General features: G+C 44.1%; 1 protein-coding gene and 1 long non-coding RNA gene across 5 annotated transcripts in view; both read right to left on the reverse strand.

Annotated features, from left to right (window-relative positions):
* The window catches only part of LOC147029153 (putative G protein-coupled receptor 153), a 108,851-nt gene that overhangs the window by 46,182 nt on the left and 36,627 nt on the right, over positions 1–26,042 (reverse strand). For both annotated transcript variants that reach the window (XM_085876294.1, XM_085876295.1), the window contains 2 exons: positions 16,770–17,018; positions 4,972–5,241 (listed from right to left, as the gene is read on the reverse strand). In XM_085876294.1, the coding sequence (XP_085732420.1) occupies positions 4,972–5,241; positions 16,770–17,018 (519 nt within the window). The remainder of the gene's footprint in view (positions 1–4,971; positions 5,242–16,769; positions 17,019–26,042) is intronic.
* LOC147029154 (uncharacterized) lies at positions 1,174–3,639 on the reverse strand. Of its 3 annotated transcripts, none has more exons than XR_015056813.1 (4): positions 2,565–3,639; positions 2,057–2,452; positions 1,587–1,905; positions 1,174–1,480 (listed from the first exon to the last, which is right to left on the reverse strand). It is a non-coding gene; the product is annotated as an uncharacterized LOC147029154 (long non-coding RNA). The 3 variants fall into 3 exon arrangements; XR_015056812.1 differs by having other exon boundaries at positions 2,057–2,229; positions 2,314–3,639; XR_015056811.1 differs by having other exon boundaries at positions 2,057–3,639.

Genomic DNA, 26,042 nt, shown 5'->3' on the forward strand with positions numbered 1-26,042 from the left:
GATAAGAGGAACTATCGCGAAATGATTCAGGAATTCTATCTGCCTGAGCTTCGTACTCAGACACGTAGGAGAAACAACCTGATCCAGGTGAGAACCCAGTTGTTCCAGCAGGATGGGGAAACGCCCCATACAGCCAGGGAAATGGGGCGTTTTCTCAACCAACATTTTGAGGGCCGCTTTATCTCCCTCTACGAAGACGTTGAGTGGCCACCGTATTCCCCTGACCTTACTCCTCCAGACTTCTTCTTGCGGGGGTATCTCAAGGACAGGATCTATGGAAACCCTAGGCCTCAGACTCTTGATCAGCTGAAGGAAAACATCCACAGAGAAATCCAGAACATTCCTCAGGAAACGTTTCCCAATGTGATGGAGAACATGACAACACGTTTGCAGGCAGTGATCGGACAACGGGGAGCCTACTTCGAACGTTGTTGTTGTTGTTGTTGTTGTTGTTGTTGTTGTTGTTGTTGTTGTTCGTCTTTCGGCTGCTCCCGTTAGGGGTCGCCACAGCGGATCATCCGTTATGATTCGCATCCTGATTTGGCACAGGTTTTACGCCGGATGCCCTTCCTGACGCAACCCTGGTTGCCTCTTACGACACAGGGATAAGGATTGGGTTTCGCCATGATTCCGGGATGCCCTACACCCTCTCATAGCAAGGTCCAGCGCATAGCTCCCGTCCTCAAGCAATCCTCCAACCCAAGCCTCCGAGTAGCCGGATTACAGGCGCACGCCACTACGCCCGAGGGAGCCTACTTCGAACATGTGGTCGAAAAGAAAACGATGATTCTCTACCAAAATTTAAATTTTGGTGGCAATTTTGACATTGGTACAATAAACTTCAACCTTCCAGCTTTCTCTCCAGCCATACATCTTTTTAAAAAATATATGTTATGACCATCCTCTTTGCAGATGAAAAGTTGTATATTTTTTTGGGACACCCTGTAAATTATATATATATATATATATATATATATATATATAAAATATAAATAAATATGTATCTATATGTAAAAAATTAAAATTCTATTTCGAAATGTAAAAAAAAAAAACAATTATATAAATATATACATATATATATATATATATATGTATATGTATATATATATATATATATGTATATATATATATATATATATATATATATATATATATATATATATTTATGGCGATATGTTCATATGCTTTCACAAACACCAATCTGCACTGGTGCAGTGTGCTCCAGGATGAGTACAGCTCACAGGTTTGGAGAGAAGAGAGCTCACAAAGAGCTTTTATTGATGTGAGCGAAGAAAGTGTGTTGCCAAATGTTTGAGTGATTTGCTCAAATGCTGGAATGCAGTGAAGTGAGTTTTTAATCATGCAGTCTCCTGGCACAGGTGCAAAAAGGTTTAGCAAGCTGAGGAAAGTAATTGCCTCAACACAAACTTGCTCAAGTGTGCAATTGAAGGTTGTCTCATGTGTCAAGCTTGTCTTATTTCTGCGAATAGAGCACATACATGATTAAGGTGTCACATTTCTTGGTTGGATTGTACATTAAATGACAGAACTCTTGGAACTATGATTTAATGAGACAAAACTCTTACCTTTTACATAACTGCTTGAGCAACATATCCAAGTCAACGCTTTCCCCAACTCTCAATTGAGACAGAGGCGGGAATTGGTTATTCTGAAGTTCCTTCAAGCAATCCATAAAGTTGAGATGGACCATTTCTTCCATCGCGAAGTTTTCTTCAAAGCTCGGAAGGAAAAAGATTTGATTAACTTTCGGTGCAATGGCAAACTGACCAGTATAACCAAGTAATTATGCATCGATACACTTATATACAAATCACTCACCTGTCGTAGGCCCTGGAATGTTTAACTGCAAAGTAAACTGAAGCCTGTTTGAATGTCTTTCTCGAGCTGGAAATACACACAAATTGCTTTTTAAGAGCAGACTTCTTACCAAAGCCATGATTAATATTAAGGCAATATTAATAGTCATCATTTAATAGCCCCCCCCCCCACAACATGATAGTTTTGAAAATTAATTATTAAATTAAATCGGTCATACCTGTTCGATGACGATTCTTCGAGTGGGGTGACACATCGGGCATGAATGGTGAAAATATGTCAGTTGCTGTGTCAAAGTTGTTCAAAAAGTCTTCAAACAAATCTATGAACTCACTCCAAGTGAGTTCATAGATTTGTGTATGATTTTTTATGAATGAATTCTGCTCGAGTATCCTGTGAAAATAAGGAAATAAATCACTTCATCTTCATACAACAGAGCCGTTTGTACAGCATTATGTTAAAAAAATGAAACTTTACCTCGACTTTGTCGATCTGTGAGTTCAATCGATTAAGTTTGAAATGTACATGAGCAAAGTGGCTATCATGTTTTGATTCAAAGCCATAATCGTCCCATGACAGCGAGTCATCCATGATAGAGTTTGAGTTTTCAATCACGCTGTGATGAAAAAGGAAAATAATTAAAATGTGAAATAATTAATTGAAGTACTGCATAACTTTGAGTATAACCACGTAATTATCATAGATATACTTATATACAAATCACTCACCTGTCTGTTGGCATTTCTTCAAAAATCACCATCACAGCAGACACGGGAGTTTTGTCGAACCCTCCTCCTCCACGGTTTATATAGAATTGAGAGTTGGGAGGGGCATAGATCTTTCCAGAAGAATGTTGAACACATGGTCCAAGTATGATTCCACCTTCCACGTGCTATAGGTGGGAGGGAATGCCTCGTACTTCCAGGTTTACGCACATGTTTTCTAACCAAAATGTGATAAGCCCCAGAATCTCTCAACAATAATTTTCTGTTGAAGCTGGGATGATAACTATAAAGGTGAAGTTGGCAAACCGACGCAGTTGCAGTCTGAAAAAACAAAACAGAACCACCCACTGTCTAATTCAGCGTCAGCTGCCACACTGAAATCCGCAGCATCACTCAGCTGACATGGCTTTAGAAGTCTTTTTTTTGGGCAGGATGGTGAACTCCACAAGCAAGTGTCAAGGATTAGGCTTCAGTAGTTATTTTTCCGAAAGGACATAAACCGCAAAGAAGGAGGGAGGGTAAAAATGTTTTTGTTTTGCTGAAAATATTCTTCCAGAGTTTATCAATAGTTGGGGATGTAAAGGGAAGGAATCTCTGTTCAAATGGGGGTATAAATAGAATAGGTAAGAGAAAGAGGGTGGAGAGTGGGTGGAGAGTGGGTGGTCAGGGGTGAGGGATTGGGGAGTAAAATAAAGTGTTTGGTGGGGGGGGGGCGTAAAATAAAGTGTTTGGGGGGGGGGTAAAAAGGTTTTTGTTGCATCGTCGAGATTCATGGAAGAGCTTGGTCCCAGAAACAATTTAATGCAGAGAAGCTGGTGCAGGATCATTGGAAGAGGTGGGGGAGAAGGAGAAGCTGGTGCCAGAGGAGATCTGTTTATGAGAAAAAAAATTACTCCTTTTTATTGACAGAGTCAAATAGTTTTTCCCTGAGTTAACATTAAAGTCATTGGGGGAAATGGGATTGTCCCAGAACAAACAAAATTCCCCGACTTATGTGCCATCCCTTGGATGGACATAAAACTGGGCGTCACATCTGCCAGACACTTCCCCCATCATCCTCTCCTCTCCCTCCCATCCCCTCTCTTCCCCCATCCTCCTCACTCCCATCCTCCTTCCCAGAGGGTATCGCAACTTTTGGTGAGGCATCACTCTCCGCACTGCCCCCCATCCTCACTCTTCCCCCATTCCATTCGAAGCTCCACCACCGCTCCTCCTTTCTCTCTCCTGTCTTTCCTCTCTCTCTCCCCCTCTCCCCCTTCTCTCCCTCTCTCCTCCCCTTTCCCTCACCTGCACCTCCTCTCTCCTTCCCCCTCAAGTCCATTCTCTCATTCCCTTCCATCCCTCCCCTCTCCCTTCTCTCCCTCCCCGTCCTCCTCACTTTTCCCCTCCCCTTCCTCCCTCCTCTTTGTCTCCCCTACCTCCTCTCTCCCTCCCTCCCTCTTTCTTACGCTCTCTCTCCCTCCTCTCCCTCTTCCCCCCACCCCTAATTAAGTGATGGGTTGTATTTGCCAGCACATACCTCGTACATATGTGCTATAAATATATGTATAATTTATTTTTTAAATATATATATAGGCTCTCAGTGGAGCCTACACACACACACACACACACACACACACACACACACACACACACACACTCACACACACACACACACACACACACACACACACACACACACACACACACACACACACACACACACGACTGTTAAATGAGACAAAGAGCCACTGAGCTTGGGGCTTGCAATCTGCCACTGAGTTTGCCATCACTTCCCAGGGCACTCTGGGTCCGAACGATATGACACCAATGGCACAAACCTTCTCTCCACACACAACGGGGCGTTTCCTCAGGAGGAATGTCCTCCTCGAGATGGATGCCAACCTATCCGTGAATTTTTCCTTTTAAATGCTGAGCATCAAGCAAGGAAGCAGCTCATGCCATTTTTAAAGTCTTTGGTATGACTTGGCCGGGGTTCGAACCAGCGACCTCCCAGACTCAGAGCAGACCCTCAAACGCTTACACCACGGAGTCTGGTAAAAGTAAAGTACCCATCCGATTTGAATGATCTGTTTCAGTGAAGACCTTGAAACATTTTCTTGATAAAGTGAAGCTCTTTTGTGGTGCCAAGAACGTTTATAAATGGTAAGCTTACACTGGACAATGAGATTAAGCAGTTATTTCCTTGTTTAGTTACTGGGTTTTTTCCCAATGCTAGTGTTGATAAAAATGGATAGATCAGCTTTTGTTGTACTTGCCGATTAATTGTCTGTGCATGGGTTTAAATTAATGAAAACTTGCAACATGTAGTGCAGCGTGGGACACAAGTTTGATCAAGCATCAAAAGAGAAATTAATGCATCAATGAACAAATGAGTGTTTGCAAATGCATGTTGATATGAATCCCTCACAAGCATCGGAGCTCCGGCAAGCAAAGTGTACAGCAAGACGAGAGCAGTGACAAGGGCAGTGAGCTGGCGTGATGTGCGAGGTGGCTCCGAACCATCGAGCGAAGCTCGTCGTTTCCCGTGGACGTCTTCCACCACGATCCGCGGGACCGTGGGTTCGGAATGACGACGGGCCCGCAACGTCTGCACCAGGGCCACGGCGATGCAAACCATGCCCATCGTCAGCCCACCGGCTAGCAAGAGCAGGAAACAAACTGCAAACCCCAGTCCCACCTATGGAAGGAAAGGAGAAAATGTGAGAGAGACAAGAGAGAGACGAGAGAGAGAGAGAGAGAGAGAGAGAGAGAGAGAGAGAGAGAGAGAGAGAGAGAGAGAGAGAGAGAGAGAGAGAGAGAGAGAGAGAGAGAGAGAGAGAGAGAGAGAGAGAGAGAGAGAGAGAGAGAGAGAGAGAGAGAGAGAGAGAGAGAGAGAGAGAGAGAGAGAGAGAGAGAGAGAGAGAGAGAGAGAGAGAGAGAGAGAGAGAGAGAGAGAGAGAGAGAGAGAGAGAGAGAGAGAGAGAGAGAGAGAGAGAGAGAGAGAGAGAGAGAGAGAGAGAGAGAGAGAGAGAGAGAGAGAGAGAGAGAGAGAGAGAGAGAGAGAGAGAGAGAGAGAGAGAGAGAGAGAGAGAGAGAGAGAGAGAGAGAGAGAGAGAGAGAGAGAGAGAGAGAGAGAGAGAGAGAGAGAGAGAGAGAGAGAGAGAGAGAGAGAGAGAGAGAGAGAGAGAGAGAGAGAGAGAGAGAGAGAGAGAGAGAGAGAGAGAGAGAGAGAGAGAGAGAGAGAGAGAGAGAGAGAGAGAGAGAGAGAGAGAGAGAGAGAGAGAGAGAGAGAGAGAGAGAGAGAGAGAGAGAGAGAGAGAGAGAGAGAGAGAGAGAGAGAGAGAGAGAGAGAGAGAGAGAGAGAGAGAGAGAGAGAGAGAGAGAGAGAGAGAGAGAGAGAGAGAGAGAGAGAGAGAGAGAGAGAGAGAGAGAGAGAGAGAGAGAGAGAGAGAGAGAGAGAGAGAGAGAGAGAGAGAGAGAGAGAGAGAGAGAGAGAGAGAGAGAGAGAGAGAGAGAGAGAGAGAGAGAGAGAGAGAGAGAGAGAGAGAGAGAGAGAGAGAGAGAGAGAGAGAGAGAGAGAGAGAGAGAGAGAGAGAGAGAGAGAGAGAGCGAGAACGAGAGAGAGAGAGAGAGAGCGAGAGAGAGAGAGAGAGAGAGAGAGAGAGAGAGAGAGAGAGAGAGAGAGAGAGAGAGAGAGAGAGAGAGAGAGAGAGAGAGAGAGAGAGAGAGCAAGCGAGAGAGAGAGAGAGACAAGAGAGAGAGCAAGCGAGAGAGAGAGACAAGAGAGAGAGACAAGAGAGAGAGCAAGAGAGAGAGACAAGAGAGAGAGACAAGAGAGAGAGACAAGAGCAAGAGAGAGAGCAAGAGAGAGAGAGAGACAAGAGAGAGACAAGAGAGAGACAGACAAGAGAGAGACAGACAAGAGAGAGACAGACAAGAGAGAGACAGACAAGAGAGACAGACAAGAGAGACAGACAAGAGAGACAGACAAGAGAGACAGACAAGAGAGACAGACAAGAGAGACAGACAAGAGAGACAGAGACAGAGACAGAGACAGAGACAGAGACAGAGAGAGAGAGAGAGAGAGAGAGAGAGAGAGAGAGAGAGAGAGAGAGAGAGAGAGAGAGAGAGAGAGAGAGAGAGAGAGAGAGAGAGAGAGAGAGAGAGAGAGAGAGATACACAGAGAGAGAGAGAGAGAGATACACAGAGAGAGAGAGAGAGAGATCAAGACAGAATCGAGGAGGGGATATATATCTATCTTTCTATATATAAATAAATGAACAAATGAGTGTTTGCAAATGCATGTTGATATGAATCCCTCACAAGCATATATATATATATATATATATACATATATATATATATATATATATATATATATATATATATATATATATATATATATATATATATATATATATATATATCCATCCATTGGGATCACACTCTGCAGAAAGCGTTGATGCTGCCTAAACAGTCTCCTTGGCTATTGGGCACAATCCTGGATGGGTCGCCACTCCGACAAGGACAACCAGCATGCTGGCACTCATTTTGCCGACCTCAGAAGGATGACAGGCCAAGTTAACCCCACCTGGTATTAATTCAACAGCTGAGCAGGATTTGAACTCAGGACCCTAACATCTCAAGCCAGCCACCCGAGCAATTAAGCCAACACCAAGCACACACACACACACATATATATTATATCTTATGTGTGTGTGTGTGTGTGTGTGTGTATATGTATATATATATATATATATATATATATATATATATATATATATATATATATATATATATATGTATATATATATATATATATTTTTTGAACAATAAACCACAACAAAGTTAAGTTCCACTCACAAAGTGCAATGACATTGTAAATATAAGTTTTTTTTTTTTTTTTTTACATCAAATCATACATCTTGTAATGGATCAATTATTCCCTCCTTTTAATGGGGAAAGTCGGGGAACGTCTTTGGCCCAAATCCACCAGGAAATGGCTGAAAAGGCCTGACATTCAATTGGAGCCAATTTGGGCAGGAATTTGTAACTCGTTCAGGGAGCCGGTGATAACTTGTCTGTGATTCGCACAAGATACCATGAGATCTTCAGTGCCCATTATTTAAGAAAGGATCCAGAGAAGAATTGGGAAACTAAATACCTGTTAGTTTGACATTAGTTGTGCAGAAGGTGTTGGAGACATGAATTGGTGACCAGATGAGGAACCATTTCAATAAATACAAACTAATAAAAGGGAGTCAGCATGGGTTTACCAAAGGAAGTTCCTGGCTCACAAATCTTTTCGAGTTCTGTGAAGCAGTGTCTGATTGGTTGGATGAGGGAAAGGCAGTGGACAGAGCACATCTCGACTTTAAGAAGGCTTTTGATAAGGTACCACATCGGAGGTTGTTAGCCAAAGTGAGGGCTTGTGGAGTGGTTGGTCAGGTAGCTAATTGCATTGCAAACTGGCTTCGTGGTTGGAAGCAAAGAGTGGCTGTGAGTGGGAGGATGTCATGCTGGGAGGAAGTAGTGGGGTACCTCAGGGATCAGTAATCGGACCATTACTATTCATGATTTACATCAACGATTTGGAAAATGGGGAAAAGAGGAAGCTTTCCAAATTTGCAGATGACACAAAGCTTGGAGGTGAGGTGGACAGCAGAGGGGGTGGTGAACAGATACAGGAAAGTATTGATACTTGTAGAGATTGGGCAAAAGATTGGCAGATGGAATTTAACCTGAGAAAGTGTAAGGTGTTGGGGATGGGGAAGAACAATGAAAATAGAGATTACAGGATGCAAGGGGTAATTTTGGAGCATGTCACACAGGACAAGGATCTGGGGGTGGTAATAGATATAGGATGTAAGCAGGCAGCACAGTGCCAGGCAGCTGCAGGTGAAGCAAATAGTGTTTTAGGTTGCATTGGGAGGGGGATCAATTATAAATCAAAAGAGGTGGTGTTAACATTGTACAGGAATTTAGTGAGGGCCACATCCAGAATATTACGTGCAGTTTTGGTCACCACAGTTCCGGAAGGACATATATGCCATCGAAAAGGTCCAGTGCAAGGCTACAAGATTAATTCAGGATCTCGCTGGACTCAGCTATGAGGAGCGGCTGAAGAAGACGGGGCTTGATACACGAGAAAGGAGGTGGTTATGAGGATATATGATAGAGATGTTTTAGAGAATGAAAGGTATCGATAAAATAAGTGCAGATTAATTATTCAACAGAGGAGGCAGTGACAGGACCAGGGGCAAGTGAAAGGACATCGCCTGAGAGTAAAGAAGAGGAGAGTTAAGACGGAAGTAAAGCAGGGGACTTTTACTCAAAGAGTAGTCAATGCATGGAATGGCCTCCCTGGAAAAGTAGTGGCAGCACAAACAGTAGATAAGTTTAAATTGGAATGAGATAGGTACCTGGAAGTTATGGAGATAGAGGGGTATAGGGATGTTGGCAGGACTTTAAGGTCGTTTGAGCATTGATGGTGATTGTGTGCATGTTTACGGAGTGCTGTTGGTGGGGTCTCACCAAGGGGTGTTGTGTGGTTGATGTGTGTTTTTAACCAAGCCCATGCCCCCTCCCCTGAGGAGAAGAAAAAAATACAAAAAAAAGCAAAAACTTAAAATAAATAAATAAATAAATAACCCCACAAAAACACTGTTAAAAAAAATAATCATAATAAATTTTGCATTTTCTTCGTTGGATCTTGCGTTCATAAATTAGTGTGGTGTTGATGTCGCACAGGCATGATGGGCTGAATGGCCTCCACCTGTGTGATTTCCTCGTCCATCAATGACCTGTCCAGGCAGATGGGTTTTATAGCTTAACATCCTGCTCACAGAAGGAAAACATATTGATGTCTCATCCTGAATGTGAAACACCAGGGTGACAGTTTATGGCAGGGTCGATTAAATCGATATAAAAACATGAAATAATGGCCCTTTGGATGATTGAGTGGTGTATGTGGGTATCTGCCTGGAGGAACTTGACCGTCGCTGCTTTGTCGGGAATCAATCCCTTTGCATTTATTTATTTTTTTCCAGATGCAGAATGGAAATCAACATAGAAAAGGAAATTATTATAGAAATATAGAAATAAATATATAAAAGGGGTGAGTGCATCGCTTGACAAGTCATCAAAAGCATAGACAGAAACACCCACCACCGAGGTTCCCAAGCATGCAGCACTTGCAATGCCAACAGCAATTAACACATAAATAACAATACCCAATCACGTGTCTCACTCGTAATTGGAGGTCCGGCCGCTGAAGGGGTGTGTACCATTGGGATTCTCATGTATGTACTACTTGTAAATGTCTGCAGCTGTAGAGGAACCCGGGTCGGGTTTGAAACAGCAAAGGGCTTACCTTGTGTGGCTTTTCTTGGTTGCTTCATGAAGCTTTCTTTGGTTGGAAGAGCATGGGGATTAGTTTATTGAAGTACAAGCCAACTGGGGTAATTGATTAGGTGAGTGTTGATCAATTATTCCCTTCAATTCGGGGAGAGAGACATAATCAGGCATATATATATATATATATATATATATATATATATATATATATATATATATATATATATATATATATATATATATATATATATATATATATATATATATATATATAGTTACAGCCACGTGTACTGAGTGAATTATGAGAGGGTAAATCCTCGTTTCTCCTCGGAAGAACCGGACCTGGGGCCACTGCTCACAATTAACTTTGTGGTGTGGTGGGTTGCTTAACAACCACAAACGCCAATCAGTCAACTACGAGTTCCAGTGTCCACGTCTAATTTGCCACTTCACCAGAGGTCACGTGGCCTCCTGACCGGGGAACGCACCCTTGGCGATGCACCAATCTTATCTTGATGAGATCTTAAGTAAGGCGGCCGAGCGCTTACCGCTGGTGCACGCTGACTATGACAGGTTAATTAGTTTAGGTACTACCTCCCAGTCTATCTCGTTTTATGCCTGGTGTTGGCTTAATGGTTTGGGTGGTGGGCTTGGGATCTTCATATCCTGAGTTCAAATCCCGCTCAGCTGTTGAATTAATACCAGGTGGGGTTAACTCAGCCTGTTATCCTTCCGAGGTCGGCAAAATGAGTGCCAGCATGCTGGTATACTGTGTCGTTGTGGCGACCCATCCAGGATTGTGCCCAACAGCCAAGGTGACTGCTTCAGCAGCACCAACGCTCTGCAGCAGCACCAACGCTCTGCACAGAGTGTGGTCCCAATCTTCTCCTATCTCGGTTTGGACAATGTTGGAACAACGGAAGGAAATGACAAGCACGGACAGGTTGAAACGTCAAAAAATTTATTATAAAGAAAAATAAATAAACTGAAGAACTTTAAATTTCCTTGTGGTGTGAATGGATAAATTCAAATCAATCAAAATAATCTCAAACAAATGAAGAATTCAACAAGCAGTTGTAGAAAAATATACAAAGAGCAGATGCTTATCACTATGCCTGACTTAACAATTAAACACTTGACAAGGGGACCCAGCAGATCATTCAGGGGGAAAAGAAATACGGTCTTAGCTGACCAAGGCAGAAGTCGTCTTGCATCTCCTAAAATGACCCAAAATGTGTGAGCATGCCTTGGTCAGCTGCCGGCGCCCTGCCTCACTGTGCACCCACCCGCAAACAGGCTCGAACACCAATTGACGTCACGTCGTCACCCCCAGGAACCAGGGACACCAATAATCAGGTACACCAACAGCCAGGTACTGAGCAGAACCAGCAGGAACGGTCCAACTGCCATCAACCGTCAGGATATGTCACCAAACGTCAGGAAGGCGATCCTCCCGTCCTTTTTATCGGCAACCAGTGTGGACAGAGCCTCAAGCAGACCAGCCAAATCCAGCTTGCCTATTGGTGCATCACTGCGCGTGACCTCCAACCGTCAACCCCCACAATCAGACCTTCCCCAACCATCGAACAAGATGCAACTCCCAATTACTTATTTATTTTTAAATAATTAATTTAATAAAGAAATTTATTTATCGAACAAGATTTTTTAATTTATTTTTTTTTTTTTTTTTTTTTTGTATACCTTGGTCGAGGCTCGTATGAGAGCTAACACACAACTCACAGCAAGGAGGCATGAGACAAGAGGGGCGGGAGTGGAAGGGACAAAACATTGGGGAACAGACACAGGTGAACTGTGGAAGGGAGAGGGATGGGGATGGGACGGGGAACATGGCGAGGGGAAGATGGACATTAAAGGGACTTTCAGGAAGGAAAGCAGGAGAATTGAAGGAAGTGGGCTTGGGTGGATTATCGGGGGTAGAAAAGATCGAGGATTTGGATGGGGGAAGATAAGAGGTGGTGGTGAACAGCTGTTTTGAAAGTGTTTTGAAAGTGTGAAAAAAAAAAAAAAAAAAAATTTATTTATTGTAATTTATTTATATTTTCATTTATGGATGCTTTCTGATGGTTGTGTGATTTTTCCCGGTGTAGCAGCTTTGATGTCCATTGACACGACAAATTACCACGCTTCCAGATTGTCTTGGGCTTAAAAAGAAAAATCATATTGTTACGGATTTCACAATCCGATCCGATGAATGCAGAGCAACATCCAGGTCCTCAGATAGTTATTTCCTGAAATGCATGTCCAGGAGAGACCCATCCCCATGTCTGGTGGGATTCTAAATGTAATGTGTTCAGAAGGGTAAAGAATAGATCCGCTCTCTTATTGGGAAGCTTTTACTCTTGACGACAGACACATTCATGCATGGCGTTTCTTTCACCGAGGCCGACGCCCGCCTTCTCCCGTTTCTTTCACGGATGCTGAGACCCGCCTTTTTCGAGCAATGATGACACACATTTCTTTAACGGACGCCGAGACCCGCCTTTTTCCATCGACGTTCGACACACTTTCCAGCAGCTCTGTGGATGCTGGCTGGCTTCTTTTCATATGGGGATGAACAATGAAGTGATAATTGTTGTTGACAGTTTTATGAATGCTTCACGTTTATGCTCGGTAATTCTGACAAATGGCTGCTTTTTGCTCGCCCAGCACCACAGGCATGGCCTCATAAACAGGAATAACCGCGGACTTCTGGCTTGTCACGATAACAGCTTGTCACTGGCCTTGTCTGGCGCAAGTGGGGTGGGGTGAATTTTGGGGGGAGTCTGTGCTGTCGAGATAGGTCGCCGATACAAAGAGGGAGAGGTCCGTTCGGGACGGTGAGCGGCGCGCGCGCGCTCGTTCAATCGACAACGAGTGAGGCACAGGTCAGCCGACGAGTAAGTTTGTCAGTCAGTTGCGATAGCCTGATTGCGGTTCTGACAGCTTTGAGAGCGTTTCATCGTTCGTCAGACGGCTGCTTTCATCGTTCCAGTCAGACGGTCGCTTCATCGTTCTAGTCCTTGGTCTTTCAAACCCGGGGGCGCGACCCCAAGTGGGGTCGCCGAGCAAATTTTGTGGGGTCGCGGGAATACGCTTGCAGCAAAAAAATTGTCTATTTTCGATCAGTGTTCACTTTTACAGGATGTAATATAAACGGTTCGTTCAAAGTATCTGAACCGGCGCAACATGACGCTTGGAATGGGATCCAGCCCATTCCATTTTGGCGGAAAATTAGTGGTTTGATCCACGACTTCTCAGAGTCAGAGTCTGAGTCTATCATTAATGTCTATTCACGTCTCCACGTATGGCTCGAGACCATATTTGTGATGGCAGCACCGGCCACCAGCAAATCTCAAGAACGTTGTTACCAGGATAAATTTCTGGACCTTGGATTTTACTACGTGGTGGATAAAAGTGGGGCACAGAGGCCTCAGTGTGTGATTTGTTTCGAAGTGCTTTCTACATAGTCTATGAAACAAAATAAGTTGCAGAGGCATTTGACTGCAAAACATGTGCCTTATCAGTGTTAGGAGAGAGCGTTCTTTGAGAGGAAACTTGTTGCACTCAAGAATACGCGTCTTGACAGAGAGGGTACATGCCATCAGACCAATTCTCGGGCATTAGAGGCCTCGTATCGAGTGTCGCTCCATGTTGCCAAGACTAAAAAGCCTCACTCCATTGCGGAAGAACACGTGCTGCCATGTGCAAAGGACATGGTATCTCTGATAGTTGGAGAGGAAGCGGCGAATAAACTGGCAGTTATACCCCTCTCTGACAACACCATCCAACGCAGAATTGAAGATATGAGTCTGGACGTAATGGCTCAGGTCGTACAGAAGATCAAGGAATCGCCGTGGCATGCCATACAGTGGGACGAGTCCACTGATATTGCATCATATGCACAACTCATCGTCTGGGTCCGCTTCATCAAGGCTGATAACTTTGTCGATGAGCCTCTGCCCATCAAACTATTGGAGGCCACCACCAAAGGCGAGGATATTTTTGGGAGAGTAGAGCAGTCTTATCGTGACCATTATCTGGACTTCGGAAAGTTGCTCGGTTCTGCAACAGACGGCGTGCCAGCAATGTTCGGAGTGCGTTCTGGATTCAAGGCGAAATTGCTTGAGGTGGCTCGTCAGACCTCCATGGTGCACTGCATGATTCACCGAGAAGGTCTCGCCTCTCGTACTTTGCCAGGAACCTTGCAGAGCGTGCTTCCAGAAGTCGTAAAAATGGTGAATCACATCAAATCGAGTGCCCTCAACACTAGGTTATTCAGGCTATTCTGCCAGGAGATGGACGCCGACCATAAGAATTTACTATTCTACACTCAAGTCAGATGGTTATCTCGAGGAAACCTTCTTCTGCGTGTTTACGAGCTCAAAGATGAACTGAAGGAGTTCCTACGCACACAAGGGAAAACGGCATGGGTAGCGTTGCTTGAGTCGGACTCTTGGCCGTCAGAACTGTGCTATCTTGTTGACATCTTTGAACGTCTCAATGTCCTCAACCGCTCCCAAGGCAAAGACGCCAACCTCATGATTTTTCATGACAAAATGAGCGGATTTCTGGCGACTCTAAAATTACTGGCAGACAAAGCAGCTGTTAAGCGCTTCAGCCTTTCCCCCATCTGGTGGAGCATCTAACGACCTACCAGTACGATGATACTGAGCTCGACAGTCTTTCTGGTGAGATAGCACATCACCTTCGGTCGCTCATTGAATAGTTCGAGCACTATTTCCCTGAGCTGGATGTGCAGTCCTTTTCTGTATATCGGGACCCTTTCACAGCTCCACTGGAATCGATTACTGATGAAGATGATACAGCACAGGAAGAGCTTGTACAGCTCCGCTGGATTCAGGAGCGCAGGCTCTTGCACGGACGAATTCGTTGTCGACATTCTGGTGCAAAATGCTGCTGTCGTACCCGACCCTGTCACGGCGCACCATTAAGGTTCTCACGCCATATCCTTCATCATACTTTTGTGAGCAGTCGTTCTCCACCATGGTGGTGATTAAAACAAAGTACGGAAATCGCCTAGAAATGGAGCGTGATATGATCCTGGCATTGTCATTGACTACTCCACGAATAGAGAAGTTGGTTTCTGAAAAACAGGCTCATCCTTCTCACTGATATATCTAAATGTCATTCGGACTAAACTTCTGAAACATTCAACTGTACTATTTGGATACTGTCGGCTATTCTCCATTTACTCGTCTATGAAAACATGACGATGGTGAATAAAGTAAACAGTAAATGTTCTTGTATCATATGAAATCTTATCTTATATATTATGAATTGGGTTTTGAATCTTTTGGGTCGCGTGATGTAGAGAGGTTCTGAAATTGGGTCGCCACTAAAAAAAGTTTGAAAACCACTGTTCTAGTCAGACGGTCACTTCATCGTGCAAGTAAGACGGTCGCTTCATCGTGCCATTCAGATGGTTGGTTGCTTCATCGTTCCAGTCAGATGGTTGCTTTCATCATTCCAGCCAGACAGCTGCTTTCATCGTTCAAGTCAGAGAGTTTGCTTCATCCATGACAGTAAGATGGCGGCTTCGTCAGTTCCAGTCAGTCGGTCGCTTCATCGTGCCAGTCAGATGGTTGGTTGCTTCATCGTTCGTCAGACGGTCGCTCTTGGCACACCTGTTTTTTGGGGGTGACGTCGACTGGCGTTCAAGCCTGTTTGCGAGTGGGTGCACGACAAGGCTGGGAGCTGGCGACGGACAAGGCATGCTCACACATTTCAGGACGTTTTTATTTGACGGACGACTTCTCTTTGGTGAGCGAGACGGTTCTTCTCCCCCCCCCCCCCCCAATGATCTGATGGGTTCCCTTGTCTGTGTTTAGTTGTTAAGTAAGTCAACCCCCAATAAAAGCATCTGCTCTCTGTCTCTTTTTCTATCATTCTGATTGATTTTGACGGATTAATTATTTATTTGCTTGCGATCATTTTGATTGATTTGGAATTTATTTTTACCTCACGGAAATAAAAAGTTATTTTTATTTATTAATTTTCTTATTAATAAATTGCTTGTTGACGTTCCAACCTGTCCGTGTTTGTCCTTTCCTCCCATTGATCCAGCATTGTCTGAACCTAGATAGACTGGGAGGTAATTACCACACGACTTGACCAATAATAGTCCGCACGCACCAGCGGTTAAACGCTCGGCCACCCTAATTCAGATTGAATCGAGATAAGATTGGTGCTTTGCCGAGGGCGCGCTCCCCATTCAGGTAACCATATGACCTCTAGTTAAAGTGCATAATTAGACGGTGGACACTGGAACTCGTGGTTAACTGGGTGGTGTTCGTGGTTCGAAAGCAATCCACCATACCACAAAGTTAATTGTGAGTGGTGGCCCCAGGTCCGGCTCTTCCGAGGACAAACGGGGATTAAACCCCCTGAGTAACAAACTGTTGTCTCGGTACCCGTGGCCGGAACAATATATTTATTTTTATTTTCATTTATGGATGCTTTTCGATGGTTCATTGATTTTTCCCGGTATATTGGCTTCGATGTCCATTGGCATACCTGCCCTTTATAATCCATAATCAATTCCCCCACACTATCCCTGAGAGCGAAGACGTTATTTTGTTTGTGTGTTTTACAGCGGCACTCCACGTACTCCAAGTCCTGCTTCCTATTCCTCCTCTCCGTAATGATGGGCTTTTTGCTCGTAGCTCGTCTTTTAATGCTTCATTTCAAAATGTTTTGAGAAGTCATGAAATTACAACCATCAATTTATCACTATTACCTTGTTATCAACTTCACTTGCTCCTTAAAGCATGGTGGAAAAGCAGACAAACAAACAAAAAAAAAGACAAGCTATATCGGTATAGGTAAAAGGTGGCAGTCCATTGGCAATACCTTTGCAACGATGAAGTCGCAGCGGCCATGGTAGAACCGCTGACTGGTGTCGTGCCAGCCGACGGCTGGAAGAGCGCACAACAGGAACGCCACCAGCCAGACTCCAGTGAGGGTCTGCAAAACCTGCTTCCGAGGTTCGCCCAGGCGGTAGTTCACAGGCCAACGGACCATCCACATTCGATGGTATGCGAGCGACGTCACCATGAAACACGTCACGAGAGTGAGGGTGTAGAAACTAGAGACAAAGACCTGCAGAGAAAGAGGAAATGAATAAGTTTAACACATTTCACACAATTTCTCAGCTGTCAGTTTTCTGACCTCAAAATCAGGTATGTTGAAGAAAGTTTTGATCTTCTTTCATATCAGAGTCAGATATTCAAGGTAGCATGAAATAACACTTAACATTGGTCTATTTGCAATGAAACTTTAATTCAAATTCATCTCTGTTATGCTCCATCGTATTCATTTTGAACTCGTGGCCAAAAGTGAAACCGCACAAGTGTACATGAAAAACAATAAGGATGTTTGATTGAAATGGAAATATAGATTATAAAATATCAGCAAATTATATTTGGTGAAGTCACAAAAATTTGATGCGATTTCTATTTTTTTAAACAAATAATTAAAAAATTGTGCATCCCCAAATTTAAATCGGCCATCACCGCTCATTATCGGCTTGTGATGTCATGGTACCAGAAGATTCCCCAAATGCACAAGCCATATCGATGCACTCTTCATCTCCACCACGGAAGATGCGCGTGAATCCCGTGACAGGTCACTTTTGAGCAAGTAGTGTGCAAATAGTGTAATTTTGTTGAGTATGCTGTTGCAATGCCATGCTTGCAGAGAAACCTATTGAGTGACATTCCCAGTTAGTCACAACTCAGTAAAAGTTACGGTTCACCGTCCACGTGATTACACACAGTACCGACTCATTGAGTTTGCCGCTCTCAGGTACAACTGCCCACTGGGCACGATGAGTGGAAGCACAGCTGGAGGATACTTCTTCTTCTTCTTCTTCTTCTTCTTCTTCTTCTTCTTCTTAAGGATACAGCATTCGGCTGTGTCGATAGCATCACTTACTGGGTGGGCGGAACAGATTTGTGTTGCTGATGCCCCTTGTAGGTTAGAGCTGAAATTTTGAATTTCTTTATGGTGCCGGCAATAGTTCGCCCACTCTTCGTGAAGGACACCGTGCGGGATCTTTAACGTCCACCAACGAATGGCGGCAGACGTGGTGGTCAGTTGAACACCCATCTTATTGGTGCCTTACCATACCTGTGAAACACCAAGATAACAGTTCATAGCTGGGCCCAGATTCCACCCCAGACCAGATAGCTCAGATGTGAGTGTGCGTACCTCTCGGCCATCCTGTCCACCCAAGCGGCAGAAGCCATGAGGATATAATGCGCTTCACCTGTGTCTTCCCAATACCTCCCCCAGAACTCTTTCAGCCTTGCCCATGCATCCAACTCCATTATTTCACCAAGCATGACATTCTTAAGCCTTTGATTCCAACAGAAAACTGTGAAACTTCCAGCAAGCACACAAGCTGGCCCACAAAAAACTCCCACCCATCGAAATCCCTGCTGACACATCCAAGTTATTCGATTAATGCAATGAACACGAACACTTGAAATTAAAGAACAAAGCAAACAGAAACTTTTCCCAGGAAAACAAAATTCATAATCCACAAAACTGCCATCGCAAGGTGTTCACAAGGTTCCCAGCTCTTCTGTTTGAAACGAAACGTCACGTCAATGATGAACAAGATTTCACCGAAAGACGAGCAAATCAAAACATTTATATGAATAACTCCAACTGTTGATCTTACTGATACCTACTTATACACAGCACAGAATATTGCTTGTTTGTTGCCATCCCCGTGTGGTTGTTTGTGTTGTTTTCATATTTATGGCCTTGCTTGCTTAAAGTAAATAGGTATATCAGCTTAGTTATGACTCGTTATTTCTTTAAATTATCAGATTTCACAACAGATTTCGACACATATAAAACTGGACGATACCCGATCCTAAAAAGTGAAATAATATTTCGATGATATACTTTAATTAGTCCGTGAGAGTAGATCATGGAAAATCGTCTCATATACATATATATATATATATATATATATATATATATATATATGTATATATATATATATATATATATATATATATATATATATATATATATATATATATATATAATGCTTGAAATTGCTCCAAGCTCCTAATTTGAAAAATTGCTCCTAATTTGAAAACTATAGTACTTTCAAAAGTGATGTATACAATGATTCGTAGTTTTGACGAACAGGAATTCGATAATACGAGTGAAGAAAATGAAAAAAAAAACTTTATCGGAAAGAAATTGTTGTGGCCTAATCCAAGTCGAGGCATGGTTGAGCAAGCCAAAAAACATGGCGGCTTCAGACACCAACGAGGTTAACCAGGAAATACCTCAAGACCCCAGACACTGAGGTGGCCGAGGATCACCTGATGAAGGATACAATTAAATAAGACCGTTAAGGGGTGTTTTAATGAATCCAAACACCCAATTTTCATTCTTGTACTTCCTGGGAGTTTTATTGGTATGCATGTGAAGTTTCAGGCTGCGAGCTTTTATAGTTTTGGAGTTATGGAGACACACCGACTCACTGACACACTGACATTTATTAGTATAGATTGTGGTGGAACACTTAAGTATTAAAGTCTTGCAAATACTGTGATCTTCATTGCCAAACCTTACTACATGTTTATATAGAAAGACCAATCATGCCTCTTGCACGTAATTTGAGGGAACAACCAATAATCTCTCACCTAATCAATTATGCCTCACTCCAGCTTGATTTTATAATTAGCTACACTCAGCCCTTCCAGCTGAAAGAAGGCTGCTGAAGGAACAACCTTCCTTGGTTGCTTGATGCAGCTGCTGACTTCCTTTTGTATTTTTGTATTCATGGTCAAGGCTCGTGGAAGAGCTGGAACACAGAACAGATGAGGACGCAACATAACAAGGGGAACAGCAGAAAGAGAAGGGGGGAAATGCCAATCGCAGGGCTGGGGGGGGGGAAACAGAGACGGACAACCAAGTAATGGATACAGGTAACGATGAGCGGCAGGGGAGAATGCAAGGGGTGGACACTGGACAACATGGATACATAAGCAAATTTTTTTGGGAGGGTGGAGGTGATTTAATAGGTGTGAAAAACATCATGGCTTTGGATGAGGGATGACCTCAGATGGTGGTGATGTATATATATATATATATATATATATATATATATATATATATATATATATATATATATATATATATATATATATATATATATATATATGAGGTGTGTTCAAAAAGTATCCAACCTTAATTTTTCGTGCGTAAACAAATGAAGCGAGGGAGGCGTGGTTTGGTGCATGTATGTTGGCGATCCTAATTCGTATACGTAAATATTTTCCCGCCTGCAGAAGCTGTCAGTCGCCGACAGACCGCCGATGAGTGAGGAAGTGTAAGTGAGCGCCGTTGGATTTTCCTTTTTGACAAAATTGCGGAAAAACTTGAACAACGCAACTGCATCAAATTTTGTGTAAAGTTTGGCGAATCCCAAATGGAAACAATCCGCAAGATTCAACAGGCCTTCGGGAACGAAGCAATGGGCACCACACAGATAAAAGAGTGGTTCAACTGCTTCAAAGCTGGTTGCACATCAGTGGAAAGTGAAGCACGTTATGGGAGGCCCTCAACATCCCAAAATGAGATCGTCATTGACCAAGAGAGGACCCTGCTGATGCAGGATCGTCGAATCACGATATGGCGGGTGTCAGCATTGGATCCGTTCATTCCATTGTGACTGAGGATTTGGGCATAAGGAGAATCTCAGCGAAGTTCGTGCCAAAGCTGCTAATGATCGAGCAGAAGCAACTCCATTTGGAGATCGCACAGGACATGCTGGAGACTGTGAACAGCGATCCCAACTTCTTCAACACAGTGATCACTGGCGATGAGACCTGGGTTTATGGGTACGACCCAGAAACCAAGTTGCAGTCATCACAATGGAAGCATCCAACATCCCCGAGGCCAACAAAAGCAAGCAAGGTCCACAGCAATGTCAAAGTCATGCTGACCGTGTTCTTTGACTCCAGTGGCGTGGTTCATCACGAGTACGCGCCGCACAGCATAACCATCACCAAAGAGTACGACCAAGAGGTACTGCATCGCCTTTGTGACGCTGTGCAAGACAAACGGCTGGACCTGTAGTCAATTGGCAGCTCCATCACGATAATGCACCCACCCATTCTTCACATTTGATAGTTTCCTGGCCAAACACAACACACCTGTGCTTCGTCAGGCTCCCTACTCTCCCAACATGGCTCCCTCCGTGTGACTTCTGGCTTTTCCCCAAGCTGAAAACGCCCCTGAAAGGGACCAGATTTCAGTCCAGAGAAGACATCATGCGGAATGCAACGGACCAGCTGCGCGCCATCCCAAAAGAGGCGTTCCAGCGCTGCTTCCGACAGTGGCAGAACCATTGGGAGAAGTGTGTGGCAGCCCAAGTGGACTACTTTGAAGGAGATTAGTGTAAGTTTGTTGTATCTGGATACGAGTATTTTTTATGAACAAAGGTCAGATACTTTTTGAACACACGTATATGTATATATATATATATATATATATATATATATATATATATATATATATATATACATATATATACATATATATATATACATATATATATATATATATGTATATATATATAAACACACGAGGATGTTGAAGATATAGAAGGATGTTGAAGATGGAGCCGCCAGGCAGGAGGAGAAGAGGAAGGCCAAAGAAGAGGTTCATGGATGCGGTGAGGGCGGACATGCGGGTGGTTGGAGTGTCAATGGAAGATGTGGAGGATAGAGCGAAATGGAGACAGTTGGTCCGCTGTGGCGACCCCTAACGGGAGCAAGCCGAAAGAGGAAGAAGAAGATGTATATATATATATATATATATATATATATATATATATATATATATATATATATATATATATATATATATATATATATATATATATATACTGTATCGATCTAAATATATCTAAACGTATATATCTACATATATATATATATATATATATATATATATATATATATATATTTATATACATACAGACAGAAATACATATTGTTACAGGTTTGCCGGTCAGGTCACGAGCGGCTTCTCGGACCCTCTTCCTGACCTTTGACCCTGAAGCCGATGGACTCCACGACACGATGAATGGCATCTGAGACGGTCAATTTAGGTTGGGTCCCCACATCTAATTCCCTGACAAAGTTACCTTCCTGAAAAATGAACCCCCACCCCCACCCCACCACCTCACTCCAGATAGGGAACCATGCTCCAATTCGGTGTGACTGAGCAGAACCATAAGTAGGACGTCGGCTCGTCTGACCGGAGCAAATCAGCAGGGTGAAACTTCAGTCTTGTAATTACATGCAACATATAACCAATGGTGAAAGAGACACCTGAGCAAGTTGGAAATAACAGGTTTTGCTGAAATCAAAGCACGTATTTACAGGAATCCAGTGTCACACAAGAGGAGATATTAACCCCGGGTACTCAAAGACCCTTAACACAAAACATGGACAGAGGCGCCTCAGACATTCTGAGAAGTTAGATAAGGAAGTGTGACAGACAGAAGGAAGAGAAGTCGGTGGGATATGCTGTCGTTCCCAGCAGCGCCACCCGTACATCAGCCGGACGACTGATGTGTAAGGTGTAAGGTGTAACAAGGTGTAAGGTGCAGGTGAGCGAGATGTGTGGTGTGGTGCAGAGCATATAGTGCGAGTCAATGAGGTGTATGCACTGGGATGCTTGGGTATAAGATGCGTGCGTGTGAAGACATGTAAGAGAGAAGTCAGTTCAGAGGAGTCCTTGGTCAGCGCTCAATCCACTTGGTGCAGTACTTGTTCCACTTGATGCAGCGCTCATTCCACTTGGTGCTTTGCGAACTCAGTCAATCCGGTCAAGTCTCTCTCACCATGACTGAGGATGTGAACTCTTTGGACTCAGACTATTTTGGAACGTGAAGTTTCTCTCACAGAACTTTCAGGACAGGAACTCCTGCCAGATGCAAACACTTTCTGGATCTGAATTCAGCACATGAACTCCAGAACTCAGCATGCATCACAAGCCATGCTGTTTGGCTTTTATTACCCTTGCCAGAGGAGAGGGTATTGCATTTGGGTCTTTTTGATTGTTTGTTTGTTTGTCTGTCTGTCTGTGTTTGTTTGTCCGTACACAACTTTATAGTTTTTCTCCGCAACCGCTTGTCGGATTGAGAGGAAATTTTCACCATAGGAGCAACAACTCAAATAAAATGTTTTACTGATAACTTTGACGTCATAAGTCATGTGGTGTGGCAGCCATGTTGGAAAAATGGAAAAAACTTTGGACCTTTACCTCTGAAACCGCACAAAGGAAAAAAATTGAAACTTTGCACAGAGCAAGTACTCCTTATGGGGAATGTGTAATTTTTTAATGACATCATAATTACATATGTAGAACGCCACATCCGATCACTGAAAATTTTTGAGGGTCATCTAGGAATAAAATGGTCCACAGAAAAAAAAATTGATGATGTTATCGGTCACGTGATTCGGCAGCCATTATATATATATATATATATATATATATATATATATATATATATATATATATATATATATATATATATATGTATATATATATATATATATATATATATATATATGTATATATATATATATATATATATATATATATATATATATATATATATATATATATATATATATATATATATATGTATATATGTATATATATATATATATATATATATATATATATATATATATATATATATATATATATATATATTGTTGCGGATTCGCGCCCGCCGGCGTGCGGACGGCCACGTAACTCGAATCGCGGCACGTCGCCCACGGGACGGACAATCCAGTCGTGACCCTCTCGGACTAACGCCGGGAACCAGTCACGGGTGGACCTTTCGGTCTCACCGCGATCGAGCCAATCGGCCCCCGCGGGGGATAGGGTTGCTCGCCAAATTCGACCTACCTAAGTACCCACACGGAGGGTAGACCGGGCGATCGCACCTCGCCGCAGGTCGACTTCGGACACGGGCCACTTAAGCGACCCGTTCCGTACTATCGGGATGACCGAGCGGTGTTATTCGTCGGCCTCGACGGTTCGATTAATTATCGGGCGTCTTAGCCCACGACCAACACTTTACGTGAAGCAAGATGGGGATTCAATGAAAGAAATGACGAAGCGAAGCGGGAAAACAGTTCAATAATAAGCACATTTATTTCGCGATGAACGGAAAGCACACATATACAATTCCACCAAAAGCACATGGAAAAGAAGAAGACAAAAAGCAAATGCGACAATGCAGATCTAATACCGACTACGCGAGCACACGGCAACACTTATACAATTTTACTTCACAGACGGCGCCGACAACACATATTCCCAAAGCAAAAGAAAAGAGAACCACTCTCCAGGATGAGGGGGTAGGCGGGCCTGGGGCCGAGACCGTGTCGGGCCTACCCGTCTGATGATGAGACGCGGAGTGGCGGTGGTGCCTCAACTCCGCGGGCCTCGCGGACAGTGTCTGGTAGGGGGTGGGAAGGGGGCCCCCTTTTGTCGCACTATCTCAGCGCGGGGGGAAACAGGAGGGGGTTGCTGATGCTCGGGGAAAGGAGGATTTCACAAAATCGTGGGTCCCGCGACGAGCGTCTCCACCACGACCTCGGTCGCGCCGCCGGCCTTTCTCTCCGCAGTTCCCCGAATCCGACGCGAGCACCCCCTCGTCCGCCTTCGCCGCCTCTCCACAGCTCCGTCCTCTTCACTCCGACTCCGCGAACTCCCAACTGCGAACTGCTCTCTTCTCCACTTCCAACTCCGAACTCTTCCTCCTGCGAACTTAACTGCCTCGACTGACGAACGCGGCCCCTTATATCCCCCATGGCCTCGCTCCTTCATCTTTGACCCTCTGCCTCCGACCTTTCACCTCTCTTGCTCGCTCCCCATTGGCCCGAGGAAAAGTGGGCGTGAATGCTTTTTGATCCATGAATTTGCATATAGCGAACGCCCTCCAACGCCCTGGAGGCGGGGCCAAATCGCCCCTCGCTCACCGATTGGACGGAACAAAAGTGGGCGTGAGTCGTTTTTGATCCGTTTTTCTGCGGAAAGTCCGTGATGCTTTTGAACACGCTGCTCGGTGCGCGCTCTACACGAGTCCAGCATCGGTGCCCACGAGTGGCGCGAGATGACGGTGATGCGATGGTGGCGAGTTGTGACGGTAAAGGTCGTGGCGGTTGTGGTGAAGCGGCGTTGTGGTTGGTGGTTGTTGTTGTGATGGCTGTTGAGACGTGGTTGGTGGTGGTAATAATGGCGGTTGGTCCAAAATAAAGATAGTAAAAGAAAAACGGCTATCTTGAAGAGTCGCAGCCCTCATGAATGACATTTATTCCCTCTAGACAACGGGTTTGGGCCTAACTACACATATACTTACCGAGATATCTCACCTAAGGGACCTGAATGGTGGTTTGCGAATTTGGTCAACCACAACACTACCCCCTCCCCTTTTTACAGACTCGTCCCGAGTCGTCAAATTTTCGTGTGCCATCATGTGTAGTTTTCCCCTAGTACATTTTACCTACGGATCCCTGAGTGCGACATTCATGGTATTCGTGTCCCCAAAATAAATAACCTAAGGGCTGAGTAACTACCTAAACAAACTCACTCACACGGACGACTTAAATAAAATTGCCGGCGCTAAGACAAACATGCCGGGGGCGCACTCATATTTACAGTACATCTTAACCTTAACTTACAAATTTTACACTAAACCATGGCCCAGGATCAATGAACTCTCCAAAAAGAAAGCAGTTAGCAGGGAGCCAGGCTGCTCGCATGCAGTCTCTGGCTCAAAACAATGCAGGTGACAGGGAACGTGGCTGGCTGCTCACACGCAGTCCAAGGCCTTCCTTTTTGAACTGAACGCAGTGAACCACAACGGCGCATGGGCTGCACAAACGCAGTCTCCGTGCCAGCTCAAGTGGCACACGCAATGAGCACAACGAATGGATGGATGAATGATCCGAACCGAACGCAGCGAACTACAACGGTGCATGGGCTGCACAAACGTAGTCTCCGTGCCAGCTCAAGCGGCACACGCAACGGACACTACAAATGGATGGGTGAATGGATGGACGCAAA

Source organism: Eptatretus burgeri, chromosome 4 (assembly GCF_056783735.1).
Source record: "Eptatretus burgeri isolate ZD-2024b chromosome 4, Ebu_testis_v1, whole genome shotgun sequence".
NCBI lineage: Eukaryota > Metazoa > Chordata > Myxini > Myxiniformes > Myxinidae > Eptatretus > Eptatretus burgeri.